Genomic DNA, 13,200 nt, shown 5'->3' on the forward strand with positions numbered 1-13,200 from the left:
TGATGGTGGAGATGGAGCAGCAGTAGAAAAAGTACTTGAATGAAATAATGTCATTAAGGTGTGAAGTGTGAGACGTATTTAAAAGCAGGAAATTTTCTCAGCTTAAAGGAAGTGATTTAAAGGGAGCAACAGGAGATCGAAAGCTGGAGAGATAACTTGATTCAACACAGTAGTTAATGGAAGATTTTAAGTAGGAATGTGATATAGGTAGCTCTTTACTTCAGGAAATATAGTTTGGAGGTAGGAAGAGCTGATAATTCTTGTATTAAATTTAATGATAAGAAGAGTGAATTGTAGGAAGTAAAGAGGAAGGGAGGGGACAGATTCATGATGGTTGTAGAAGGAAAATGGCTCAACCACTGATGAGGCAGATAGTACCATCAGCAAAAGTACGGAAGTTAAGGTTGGTGAAATATAATGAGTTCCATAGTAGATGCATTGTGGATACCTATAAAACATCTAGGAGTAGATGTCTTAACAAGCAGTTGTAAATGGAAAATTGGAATTTGGGAGATAAGTACAATCTCAGGATACATGTATACAAGTTTGTGAGAAGGATGTTTTCTGTTAAAGTAAATGCCATGAAAATGCACATAGATAATAGAGGATAGGTGATAATTACTGCAAAAATAGAAGGGACTGCTAACTCAGTAAAATTTCTGGGAGTCCATAGTTATTATCTTCATGAAAGTGAAGATCAGGTTGCTATAGCATCCAGTCCCCTACCATTAAGAACGTGCCGTAATGTTTCATGGATGTTTCAATAGAAGTAATTTATAACATGTGCTCTGGTCCAAATCATTTGGAGGCTGTAAGTGCTGAGTGGGATCTGGTGCAAGGAAAGATTCTTCAGGTGGTCAGAGGTAAAGTGTAAACAGTATTAGTGCTTGGTTCTTGTGACCCTGATTATGTCTGTGATGCTCCAGACACCTGTCAGATTCAGAGACTGGTTGGCGTCTACAGAAAGCCCCAGCAGGAGACTCAAAGAGAATCTCCAGAGTTTCGAGATGAAAGCTTACCCCTTTCATCTTTTTGAAAAACTCTTACTCATCGGGTTCAGGTATACTGTGGAACCGCAAGATTCCCCATGATCCACAGCTGCCCTGTTTTTTATTTGATTGTTTTTTCTAGACCATGAGCTCCTTAAGGACAAAACGCTTTGTTTTATTTGTCTCTCTGCCTAATTCTCTATGCCTAATTTCACAAGCAGATACTTGGGGTATGGGAGATAGACCAGTATGTTTACTTGCTGGTGGGACTGATCTAGCAAATAAGGAATATTTAATGGTGGGATAGGAGCCCTGTCCGTGATTAGGCACAGGTGAGAAGTTCACCTTAGCCCCGAGTGTCAATGATTCCTTCATCTGTAGGTTATCAGGGCTGGAGTTTATGGGAGTTCTCTTCCAATGATTTCTCTCTTCTCAGTGCAGTAGAAGCAGAGTCATCAAATAAGAGTGAGAAGGGGTAAGAAAAGAGGGGACGCATGAAATAGTCATGTAAGAAAATGGGAGTCACTCAACATATATGTGACTAAAAAGTATATACAAATTTCTACCATTTTTGCATGCTTGGGATGAATTTTTAAAATTCAGTACAGTTTTTTTCTGTTTCCACATCTCTTTCTACCTTGTCCAGCTCCCTGTAACCGAAGTGGTGAATCCAGTGACAAACTGGCAGAAGATAAAAGCAAAGAGAGGTTGCTCAGTTCTGGCACTAAGTTATCTCTTTTCTGCTAATGAAGTAATTGAATTTTTCTCCCTGCTCCTCACCAGGGTGGTGGCGATTGTCCAGAAATGAGTATCGGAGCTATAAAAATTGCCTTGGAAATTTCGCTTCCTGGTTCTTTCATCTATGTTTTCACTGATGCACGGTCTAAGGATTATCGGCTCACTCATGAGGTGCTGCAGCTCATCCAGCAGAAACAGTCACAAGTGAGTAGGCGTCAAACCCTGACCCCCAGAGTCTCCATCTGAATACAGCTGTAAGGGATACAGCATGCAGGGGATTGCCTCCCCTTTTGGACTATAAAATGTGTGGCAAATATCCATAATTACCATTGATGAGCCATATAAGTGTACTTCATATGTGTGTGTCATTTAATGTAAGCGTACTTCATGGGTATGTGATATTTGTATACAGCGTATGGATGCCTTGTTAAATATGGACAAGAAATTATTAGGGATTAATTAAGATGCTTGTTACCTTCTTATCCTCATAACTGATAAAAACATAGCCCTAGGAAAAAGGGCCTGTATTTCAAATATCATCTCTTATGTGGAATCTTGTCTGAGTTAGTTACTCATTTGTATCGGTGAGCTTTTGCTGCATAACAAGCTGTCCTAACTCTCAGTGATTTAAAACAGTAGTCATTTATTTCTCACATGTTTGCAGGGCTCAGTTGCCCTAGGCTCTGCTTGCTTACTTGTGTTTCTGGGCATAGTTCAGGTTTGGCTTATCAAGGCTGACCTCTGGGGTGACTGGACTCTGACTCATAGGTTTCTCAGCCTCCCTCTGAGACCAGGAGGCTCATTGAGGCATATTTTTCTCAAGACCAAGGCAGAAACGCTAGAGACCAAGTGGAAGCACCACAAGGCCTTTTAAGTGTAGGCTTAGAACTCTCTTGTGCCACTGACCAAAACGCGTCATTTGTCCAAGGCTTGATTCAAAGATGACAAAATAAGGAAGTCCCCATTGTGGCTCAGCAGTAATGAACCCAAGTAGGATCCCTCAGGTCACGGGTTTGATCCCTGGCCTTGCTTAGTGGTTTAAAGTATCCAGCATTACTGTGAGCTGTGGTATAGGTCACAGACATGGCTTGGATCCCACACTGCTGTGGCTGTGGGCAGCAGCTGCAGCTCCAATTTGACCCCTAGCCTGGGAACTTCCATGTGCCATGGGCAAGGCCATAAAAAAAGCAAAAACAAATAAACAAAAGGAAACAAGCAAAAGAACAAAATTATGACAAAATAAGCTTTACTTCTTCGGGAAGAAGTATTTCAAGATCATCAGTAAATTGCATGAACGTAGGGAGAAATATGTATATGATTTTATGTATATATCCCAATTGCCTGGTAGAATGCTAATACATAGTAAGTGCTCAATAAATATATATTGATTTCTGAAAATCCTTTAAAATGTCTTCTTTTTTAAAAAATCGTAGGTGGTATTTGTGCTCACTGGAGATTGTGATGACAGGAGCCATATTGGATATAGAGTCTATGAAGAAATTGCCTCTACAAGTTCTGGTCAAGTGTTCCATCTGGACAAAAAACAAGTTAATGAGGTCAGTTTAAAGTGGGTCTACTTTACTACCAGCATCCTTACCAACATCCGTTAGGTAAACCTAATTGTGTCAGTTTTGATTGCAAAAACAGTTCAAACAGAAAGGTTTTTTTTTTTTCCCCCCGGGCCATGATAAATAAAGGCATTAAACAAATGCAGAGAAGCATAGATTTATCTGGTATTAATTTTGAGACTGAATTATGCTATATCGATAAATTCTTTAGATGTAAGCATACATTTATTTAAAATTCATTTAGTAGAACTTGAAAATTTTTGTAGTTCTTGTTGTTTAATTAACCCAGTCTGTATTTTTACTGTACAGCTTTAGGATAAATGTAACTTGATTTGACCTTTCCTGACTCATTTTACATTTGTTTACTAAAGCAGAATGTAAAAAAGTTATCGAGCCAACATCTAATGAAGTTTGATCACTCAGATTAAAAGTAAAAAACTATAAGTAACTCTATGCTTATCTGACAAGTTTTATGATAGTAAAATCTATAACTTATACTAAGAAAATATTGGTATTTTCTAAAAAAAAGCGTTGGAGATGTAGCTTATTGTCATGATTCTTTCTCTTTCGTTGCCTTGCCTCGATCTTACTTGGTGATAACATTTTATTTATTTATTTATTTATTTGGATTTCACTTAAGTTTCTAGGAACATGCCAGAAAAAAGGTTAAGTATTACGTAGGCATCATTCGCATTTGGTTGGTGTGGTCAGTGTATCTGCAGAAGTTGTATTTTTTATTTGTCATTAATTAATGATATTTAAAATTTTTCTGAACATTTTTTCAAATATTAACTGAAGGATAACAAACATGGTTATAGTCTGTATATGTATATATATGTTCACATATGTATACTTACATATATATCAATGATACATACATACATATGTATATATACACATACACACACATTGTAGATGTATGTGTGTGTTTTTTCCTCTTTGTGATTTATTATGTGGTAAATATTTAAGTTTCTGATGTGAGCTAAAAATATGGGATTCTTTTTGTAGCACAGGGTTTTAATTTTAATATATATAAAATACACACATGTATATGTATAACCTAGAGGGTATTATGCTTAGTAAAATACGATATAGAAAGACAAATATTGTATATTTTCATTTATACGTGAAATCTAAGAAAATAAAACAAACGAACAGATGTAACAGAACAGAAACAGACTCACAGATACAGAGAACAAATAAGTGGTTACTGGGGGGCGGGGACTTCCCTGCCTGTCGGCTCAGGGGAATAAGGATTCAGTTTGTGAATGCTGTGAGGGGGAACTGGCAAAACAGGTAAAAGAGTTTAAAAGGTACAAACTCCTAAGTATAAAATAAATGTTTTAAGGATGAAATGTATGACGTAGGGAATATAGTCAGTATAAAAGCTATATATCATTAACAGACCCCCTTGTCTTAAATGAAATGATTCAGTAGTCATTTTATAACTGAAGTGTTGCTGTTACTTCATAGTGGAATAGGACATTGCAAATTTCTAGAATAAACAGTTTAGTAGAAATATTTTTGTTAATATATGATATACGAACCTGGAAGTTTAGCATAATATGTATTTTTCTTATAAGAAACAAGAGGAAGCTATGGCTTGAGTCCATATTGGGCCCACTGTACCGATCCAGAAATGCCTGGACGGGTCTACCACCCACAGGGGGAACCCTTGGCAGTTGTCTGAATGGAAATCTGCTGGAGACCTTGGGAGCCTGGGAAGGAATAGTTGGAGAAGTGTGCAGGGCTTTCAGGAACTGGGTTTCTTGTCTCATCACATACTCTGTGCTTGACCCTAACATTGGAAAGTCTACTGGTTGGAGTTGGTTTTAACTGGGAGTTTGTGTAAGACTCTGGAGTACAGTTGATATTATCAGCACAAAGTAGGGCATAAATGAGGAAAAGCGCCCTTCTCGTATCAGTGAGGGAATGACCCACTTAGGGAGCTGTGTGGCTTTAGAGAAGTGGCAGGGGTATCCAGGGCAGACAGATGGGACCTGGTGCCAGCAGAGGATACATGCCCAGTGGACAGGGTAGTTCCCAGCAGAAGATGCTAAAGAAGAGAAGAGGTAAGAAAAAACCAGGCCAAGGCGGAAACATAGGGCATTTGAAAGAACAAAGGCTTGCACCTGCTGTGAGTGGTCGGGCACAACCTCAGCATTCTCAAAATAAATGGGGTGACCTTGTAGGGAGAATTATAGGGCTTTAATAGGGGTTGGGCCCCAGAGCTAGAATATGGCATGGTCTGTCTCATATATGTAACTGTATTTATATTCATTTACTCAGAGGACATTGACTTAAAAATTTAGAATATTATTATCTTAAATTGAGAATATAAGCCCTCCAGGGATATGGGCTTAATTATTAAATAAATGAGGTGTTGCATAATCTTTGTAGTCCTCATACTTAGAACAGTTACAAAATAATTTATAGGAGTACCAGTTTATAAAAATTTGGCATAAATTGCAGGCAATTTTATAGATACAGAGAAATAACAGAAATTTAACCCACTGGTATGTTAATAGTGTTTTTCTTCCATATCATCAACTTATACTCTGATCTTTGTATTTGGCTAGACTGAGTAGGATGAAAGAAAAGCATTGCTTAAATTGTCCACTTCTTATAAGCTGGAGTTTGATACAAACAGAATTGGACCTTACTTCATATGTCAACCATTGCAATTGCAACCTCTTTCCAGTTGGTTCAGGAAAGTTCATCTCATCTCCTTTGTGCCACTGAGACTGTAGGGGAGTTTAGTTAAGGGTGTCTTAGGAAAATTCTCTTCTTCTAGGTATTTTCTTGCATGGATATGAAAACCAGATCTGGTGCAGGCATCTTCATGCAAGTCTGAGGATGAAAAAAATACAAGAGTTGGGGGCTAAAGACCTAAGAAAATTTAGTCTTTAGATTAAGTCAACACCTTGACCCATCCTACTCAAAGCTTCTGAGTTAGGGAAGTGATCTTTTGGCTTAAGCCTGTTAGAATTGAGTATTGAGTTACCTAAAGATCAATGCGTCCTAACTGATGAGAATTCTGTATATCTCTGTGACGTGGTCTCTGAAAGTTCCAGTTTCCTAGTTGGTAAAATGGGGACAATAGAATTATACATTTCAGGACGTTTTATAAGATTAAATGAGATAATGCATGTAAAATGTTCCACTCAAGGTCAAGGACAGGGTAAGTACTCAATAAATGTTCATTTGTATTAGTATAATCCTTACAATGTTATTATTTTGTTTGCAAAGTGGGGAAATTATGCCACTGTTTTGTTAAAAACCAGATGGCTAGTTGTTGCTGGGAAATAAATTTGAGTGGAGAGTCCCAGGAAGAGGCTGGGGAGCTGGTTCTTTTTTGATGTGTATGAAAAAAGACACTCTGAGGGGGTTACTGGCCTTATATAAGCCAACATGTTCCTTAAAGAAAGCCACCAAGGTAAAAGATTTTAACAAAAGCAGAGTGACAGTTTAAAAATGGGTTTGCCAAACTTTGAACATATAATTTAGTCACTTCTCTTTTCTCATCGTACCAAATTCTCCTACTGCATAAACATTATAAACTCTCAGGAAAATTGATGCTGTAATGATATATGCACATATAAAAACTGCAGTGAGGCCATGTGTACACTGAGTCCTTTCACTTTACTCGAGCACTTTTTCACTTACTGTGTCTAAAAGAAACTATTAAGTCTTATGCTTTATCCTCTTAATCCAGTTCATTATTTTTCTTACCTACTGGGATATATTGTATCATTTCTCTCTTGAGATAACTTGAAGATTTTTTTTCTTTCTCCCTGTTTTTCTTTTTTTTCCTCTTCTTCTTTTTTAAGAAGGTCTAGGTATCTTTTATCTTTATTTAACATAAAAGAGAAACCAAAGCAAAGAAATTATTTGGCTGAACATCAAGGGCCTATAAATCATTGTGTGGTATTACATTTTGGAAATACAAGTTAAGACACATCTCAAGGATGTACTTAACAATTCACCTTTGAAGATGGAAAATGAGCTAAACAGTCTGACTCATTTCTTTGTAAACCGGGTGATTGTCAGTGGATCTAAAATGCTTCCTTTGGTTTAAGAAAAGTCCAAATTTGAAATCTCAGAGTTATCCGCAGGTGTTCTATCCTTGTGTCAAAGAAAACAACACAAAGGATCCATTATTAAATAGATAATTCCCTTGTTCTGAGTTGCTCATTGTTTCTCGCCACCTCTCTCCAACTCATGCCTTTAAATCTCTCTCCTTGCAATCTCCCCCAAAAAACCTCTCCGTGGACATCCCAGACCTATAGATTGGTTTTGGTCCCCAACTCTAAGTGATGCTGACTAGCTGGCTATGTTATATCAGACGGAAGGGTTATTCAATAAAAGGATAATTGTCAAGTAATTTATATTTTTTGAAGGTGCTAAATGATAACATTTTGAATTCCCGTAAGAATGTATCCCAATGACTACCCTATGATAGAGCTTGCAGGGCTTTGGTATAGGATGTTTTCACCCCAGTGTTCCTTTTTAACACTCAGTGCTTTCTTCTGTAGTGGTTCCCGTGCTGCTTTGGCACAGGCACACTCCTCACAACTGTCATTCTCTATTAGACGCGAAAGGCTCCAACAACTCTTTTTTTCCTTTGGTGATTTCCCTGTGATTAAGTTTCACAAGATCAGAATTATTGAGTGCTTCTTATGGCCATTCAATAGGAAGTGAATTTTATTTCACTTCATTTCATTTTGTTTCACTTAATCTTTACCATAGTCTATGAGGAAGAGACCAGCCTCATCCCCTGCATTTCACAGAAGAGAAAAAAGCATAGGGAGGCAAAGCATCTTGCTCAAGGTTAAACTGCTGCTAACTCTTTGAACATAGGGGACATGGGCATTCTTTCTCCTGAGACCGCACCCTTAATTCTGATGAGTCCTACCTCTGATTTCCCCTTTTGTTTTCATCAGAGCATGTAGTTTTAACACTAGAGTGACACATCAGACATTCCACCCTCATCCATTTGTCTGAGAGATATTTGGGCTACTTGACACTAGTCCCCACACTCAAGACCAACAAGATGCTGTCCTGGTTTTTAAGGAGCCTAGAGGAGGAGAGAAGGTGTAATTACACTGTGGGGTAATACTGGCTGATGGAGGCCACCTCATCTCTCAGTCTGCCAGAGACTTCCCTCAAGAAGGACCATGGCACCCATTTTTTTCCTTAGGGCCCTAACTGCTGCCTTTGTTGATGAGAGTGGACAGTCTTTGGGTTTGAATCTTAGCTCCAATGTTTATAAGATTCATGACCTTGAGTAAATTATTTACCTCCTCTGGGCTTCAATTTCTTCATAGATTGAAAGGATACCTGATAGTATCAACTACATGAGATTAAGTGAATAGGGAAATTTCAGTAGGACGAAGCACATAATAAGCCTTTGACAAAATTTTATATTTGTTTTTTAATATTTTTTTTCAAGTAACATAGCCAAAAACTCCATCCCCCCCGTCTTTTCTCTCTCTTAACAATAGACTTGGGCATCTGATTTAAACTTACTACCCTCTACTTTACAAGGGGCTAGAAAGGCAATGAAATGCTTTCTACTTTTCTTTGAATATGTGGTAGGGTGGTAAGAGACTTTTGGAATCTCAGTTCTAAACCCTTCTCCCTCCTAGGGAAGGCTGTCCTATAGTCAGCATGCTCTGGGAGCTTGCCATCAATTTTCTTACAACAGCAAGGGGAGAGCAGAGGTCATCCCAGAATTTTTACTCTAAGAATGATTATAGAAGCAAGGTATCCATAATCACCTGGACAAAAACCAGATGGCTCACTCAACAGAGGCAAAAGAGTTTAATGAATAACAGATTACCAAGGTGTGGACAGGGCTAAGGGCAGCCAGCAGGGAATGGTGAAGCACTAAGAGTTCAGCAACAAAGAGGAGAGAGTTTGGACCAGCACCCAGAGAGATCAAGGCTGAGGATTCATCAGAAGCCATGACCTCTGATATACAAACCACAGTCTTGGAGGATGGAGCCAGGGAATTCTTTCTCCATCCCTTTCGTTTCCTGGTGCCTTTCATTTTGCCTAATCTAACTGGAATCTAGGAGACCTAGCGAGGCAATCCATAAAAGCCAGCATCCCTGGACACAGAATGGATCTACAGGGGCAGAATGAAAGTACCCAGTGCAAGTAGCATGGGGCAATAGTTAAGACTCTAGGATCTGGGATTGGTTCATGTCCCAGCCACGTGACCTTAGATAAGTAGCATGATTTTTCTGTCTTAGTTTCCTCATTTGAAAACAGGAATAATGATAGTACCTACCTCATTAGGTTGTTGTATTTAGAACATATCAATAAATATTAACTGCTATTATTTTTACTTGGTGGTACCTGTTCCTAAAAATCTCACAACAACATTTTTATAATTTTTCCTAAAACAAAGAAATATATATATATAGTGTCCATTTGTGATGAAATGGCCAAAAGCAGCATATTCTGATGGGGTTTTAGAATCAGGGACATCTGGGTTTGAATGACTTCTCTGTCTTTAGCTAGTTAGACAGTTTTATGTAACTTGATATAACTTCCCTGTGGTTGTTTCTTCGTGTGAAAAGAGGTGTACTGGACTCACAGGACTGTTGTGAAGCTTAAAATCACGGATACATAGAGTAAGCTGGATGGAGCCCTAGGAGCATGGAAATCACCAAGTTTGGAGGTCCTTAGGACAGGGATGTCTCCTTTGCCAAAGAGAGTGCTATGGGTTTTCCCTTGATTTATCCTGGGGAAGGCTCGGGAAAGTTTGTTTTGGTGAGCCCCAGCTTTACAAATATCTAGGGGAGAATGGACTCAGAACTACTAAAGACTTTGTAAGATTCTGAAACTTTAATAGTCACCCTGTGTTTGTCATTTTTTCCCACATTACAATAAAACCATGTCAAGGTAAAGAGTTTAACTGCTTATTTGGGGAATAATAATATCACTTATTGTCATAATAATATAGGTAACCCTTGTAGAGTGCTTATTATATTCCAGGCACTATGCTGAGTACATTCCTTTAATCAGACCTATGGGCCATAGATAAATTTTTAAGCAATAAATTATGTTTTTCCCTCCTAAACAAATGGAAACATAAAGTATACATGGTGTCATTTAACCATATTACTGACCTATAAAATGCCGGTAATAATAACAACAACATGATAAGCACTCTACAGGAATCTCCTGGGAGAATAAATCCCACTCTTTTGAGAGTCTTGCTGGAATCAGCATGTGTAGTATGTGTGCTGCAGCTACTGAGAGGAGAGGAAAGTAAGTAGAGCCCCTGGGTGCCCTGCATGGGAGAGAAGAGGGGTGATTGGGTAGGAGAATGAGCAATAGACAGGTCCGTGGAGTTCTTCTGGAGGAAGACAGAACAGATGATCATCTTACTGTCTGTATCCTGAAGCTTCATGATAAAACATCTTCAGTTCCATCCATGTTGCTGCAAATGGCATTATTTTGTTCTTCTTATGGCTGAGTAGTATTCCATTGTGTATATATACCACATCTTCCTAATCCAATCATTTGTCGATGGACATTTGGGTTGTTTCTATGTCTTGGCTATTGTGAATAGTGCTGCAATGAACATGTGAGTGCATGTGTCTTTTCTTAAGGAAAGTTTTGTCTGGATATATGCCCAGGTTGGATTGCTGGGTCATATGGTAGTTCTATGTATAGTTTTCCAAGGTACCTCCATGCTGTTCTCCGTAGTGGTTGTACCAGCTTGCATTCCCATCAACAGTGAAGTAAGTCAAAAAGAAAAAGACAAATACCATATGATATCACTTGTATCTGAAATCTAATATATGGCACAAATGAACCTTTCTACAGAAAAGAAACTCATGGACTTGGAGAATAGACTTGTGGTTGCCAAGGGGGAGGGAGTGGGATGGATTGGGAGCTTGGGGTTAATAGATGCAGACTATTGCCTTTGGAACGGATTAGCAGTGAGATTCCTCCCTGTAGCACTGGGAATTATGTCTAGTCACTTATGATGGAGTATGATAATGTACGAAAAAGGAATGTACGCATTTATGTGTAGCTGGGTCACCATGCTGTACAGTGGAAAATTGACAGAAACCAGCTATAATGGGAAAAAATAAAAATCATTATACAAACTAAAAAAAAAAAAAAGAAAGAAAAGAAAACCTCTTCATTTTTTTTTTCCCACTAAAGAATTTCTAATGGAAAGGGGAGAGTTGAATTTACTAGATATTTCAGAGGAAGTAACTAAAACCCAGGAAAATGAAATGACAGTCTTGTAACTGATCAGTGAAAAATACTGACAGCCTGGCAACAAAAAGCCTCACCGATTAGGTTCCTGGATACATTTCTCCTGCTAGTTATATACTCCTTTTCATTTGGGTCAGTATTGATATTAGAGAAACTATAAGCTTTGCTGGAGTATGAATTCAGCACAGCTCCTTCCGGCAGTTTTGGCTAAACGCTACTTATGACTAGAGTTTGGACTGAGAATTTCTGCATTATGGTCTTAATGATGAGCCTCTGAAACCCAGGGCTTTGAACAGCTAGTATTTTGCAGCGAGGTGTCTGGCATTTTGTTTTTTTCTCTTCTGAATTTCACTCGAGACATTATTTCAAAAACATAACCTTATTGCTGACCTTGAAAATAAGTAGAATGGGTGTTTCCTCTGAATTTTGAAAACATATCAGAGACCATTGTAACATCTAGAAAATGACAGGAAATGGGTGAAAACAGTGCCGAAATGTTAGCATTTTCCCTTCTTTGAATTCTCCTAATTAAATGTTGAAAACGAAGTGAAGAGTTTAGAGCTCATACTTTTTTGTTTTGTTTTTTGTTTTTTGGTTTTTTTTTGGCTTTGTAGGGCCAAACCCTTGGCATATGGAGGTTCCCAGGCTAGGGGTTGAATTGGAGCTGTAGCCACCAGCCTATGCCACAGCCACAGCAATGCCATTTCCAAGCCATGTCTGCAACCTACACCACAGCTCACAGCAACACTGGATCCTTAACCCACTGAGAGAGGCCAGGGATCAAACCTGCATCCTCATGGATACTAGTCAGATTCGTTTCCACTGAGCTGCTACAGAAACTCATAGAGCTCTCACTTTAAAATCATATGGCTGCCTCTACATCCACAGATACACCAAAAAAGGAATGCTGTCCTTAGTTCCAATAGAATGCTTTCTTTATTATTATAGTCTTGAGTGTGTGCTGGGAGCTCAAATGCTCCTGTAGTTTTAGCTTATCACTCCAAGGTATCTGTATGGTTGAATGAAGGCCACCAATATGGTTGAATGAAGACATACGTATTTTATAGTTCCAGTTGTTTAGGAAAAACCAAACATAACATACTTAATTTATTCTTTAAGCAATGGGATCCTGCTGTATAGCCCTGGGACCTATGTCTGGTCACTTGTGATGGAGCATGATAATGTGAGAAAAAAGAATGTATACATGTATGTGTGACTGGGTCACCTTGCTGTGCAGCAGAAAAAGGACAGAACACTGTAAATCAGCTATAATGGAAAAAATACAAATCATTATAAAATATAAAAATAAAAAAGCTATTTATTGCTGGTAGGCCTCTGAGAATGTGAACAGTTTTTCAAAATGACAAAGTATACATGGTACCTAATATTCCTTGCAAGAGGGGGAAAAGAAAAAGATGGCTATTCTCAATAGACTCTTTTTTAGGCAAAATATACCAAGAGTCAAACAGAACCCTTCTGCAAGGTGAACTAGTGGGTAATAGGGAGTGCTTAAAAGGATAAACTCTGTTAATTAAAAAAGGCAAATTCCATCTTTCATTTCATAGTCTCAGGTACATACTAGCTCTGGGAACTGTTGGAAACATGAGTTACACACTGTGGCAGTATGTTCTGTGAGGGCAGTGGGAGTTCTGTCCACAAAA

The 13,200-nt window shown here is 38.4% G+C and overlaps 1 protein-coding gene across 2 annotated transcripts in view; it reads left to right on the forward strand.

Moving 5' to 3' along the window:
* The window catches only part of HMCN1 (hemicentin 1), a 492,489-nt gene that overhangs the window by 128,784 nt on the left and 350,505 nt on the right, over positions 1 to 13,200 (forward strand). For both annotated transcript variants that reach the window (XM_021102638.1, XM_021102639.1), the window contains exons 3-4: positions 1,773 to 1,931; positions 3,161 to 3,283. In XM_021102638.1, coding sequence (XP_020958297.1) covers positions 1,773 to 1,931; positions 3,161 to 3,283 — 282 coding nt within the window. The remainder of the gene's footprint in view (positions 1 to 1,772; positions 1,932 to 3,160; positions 3,284 to 13,200) is intronic.

Source organism: Sus scrofa, chromosome 9, assembly GCF_000003025.6.
Source record: "Sus scrofa isolate TJ Tabasco breed Duroc chromosome 9, Sscrofa11.1, whole genome shotgun sequence".
NCBI lineage: Eukaryota > Metazoa > Chordata > Mammalia > Artiodactyla > Suidae > Sus > Sus scrofa.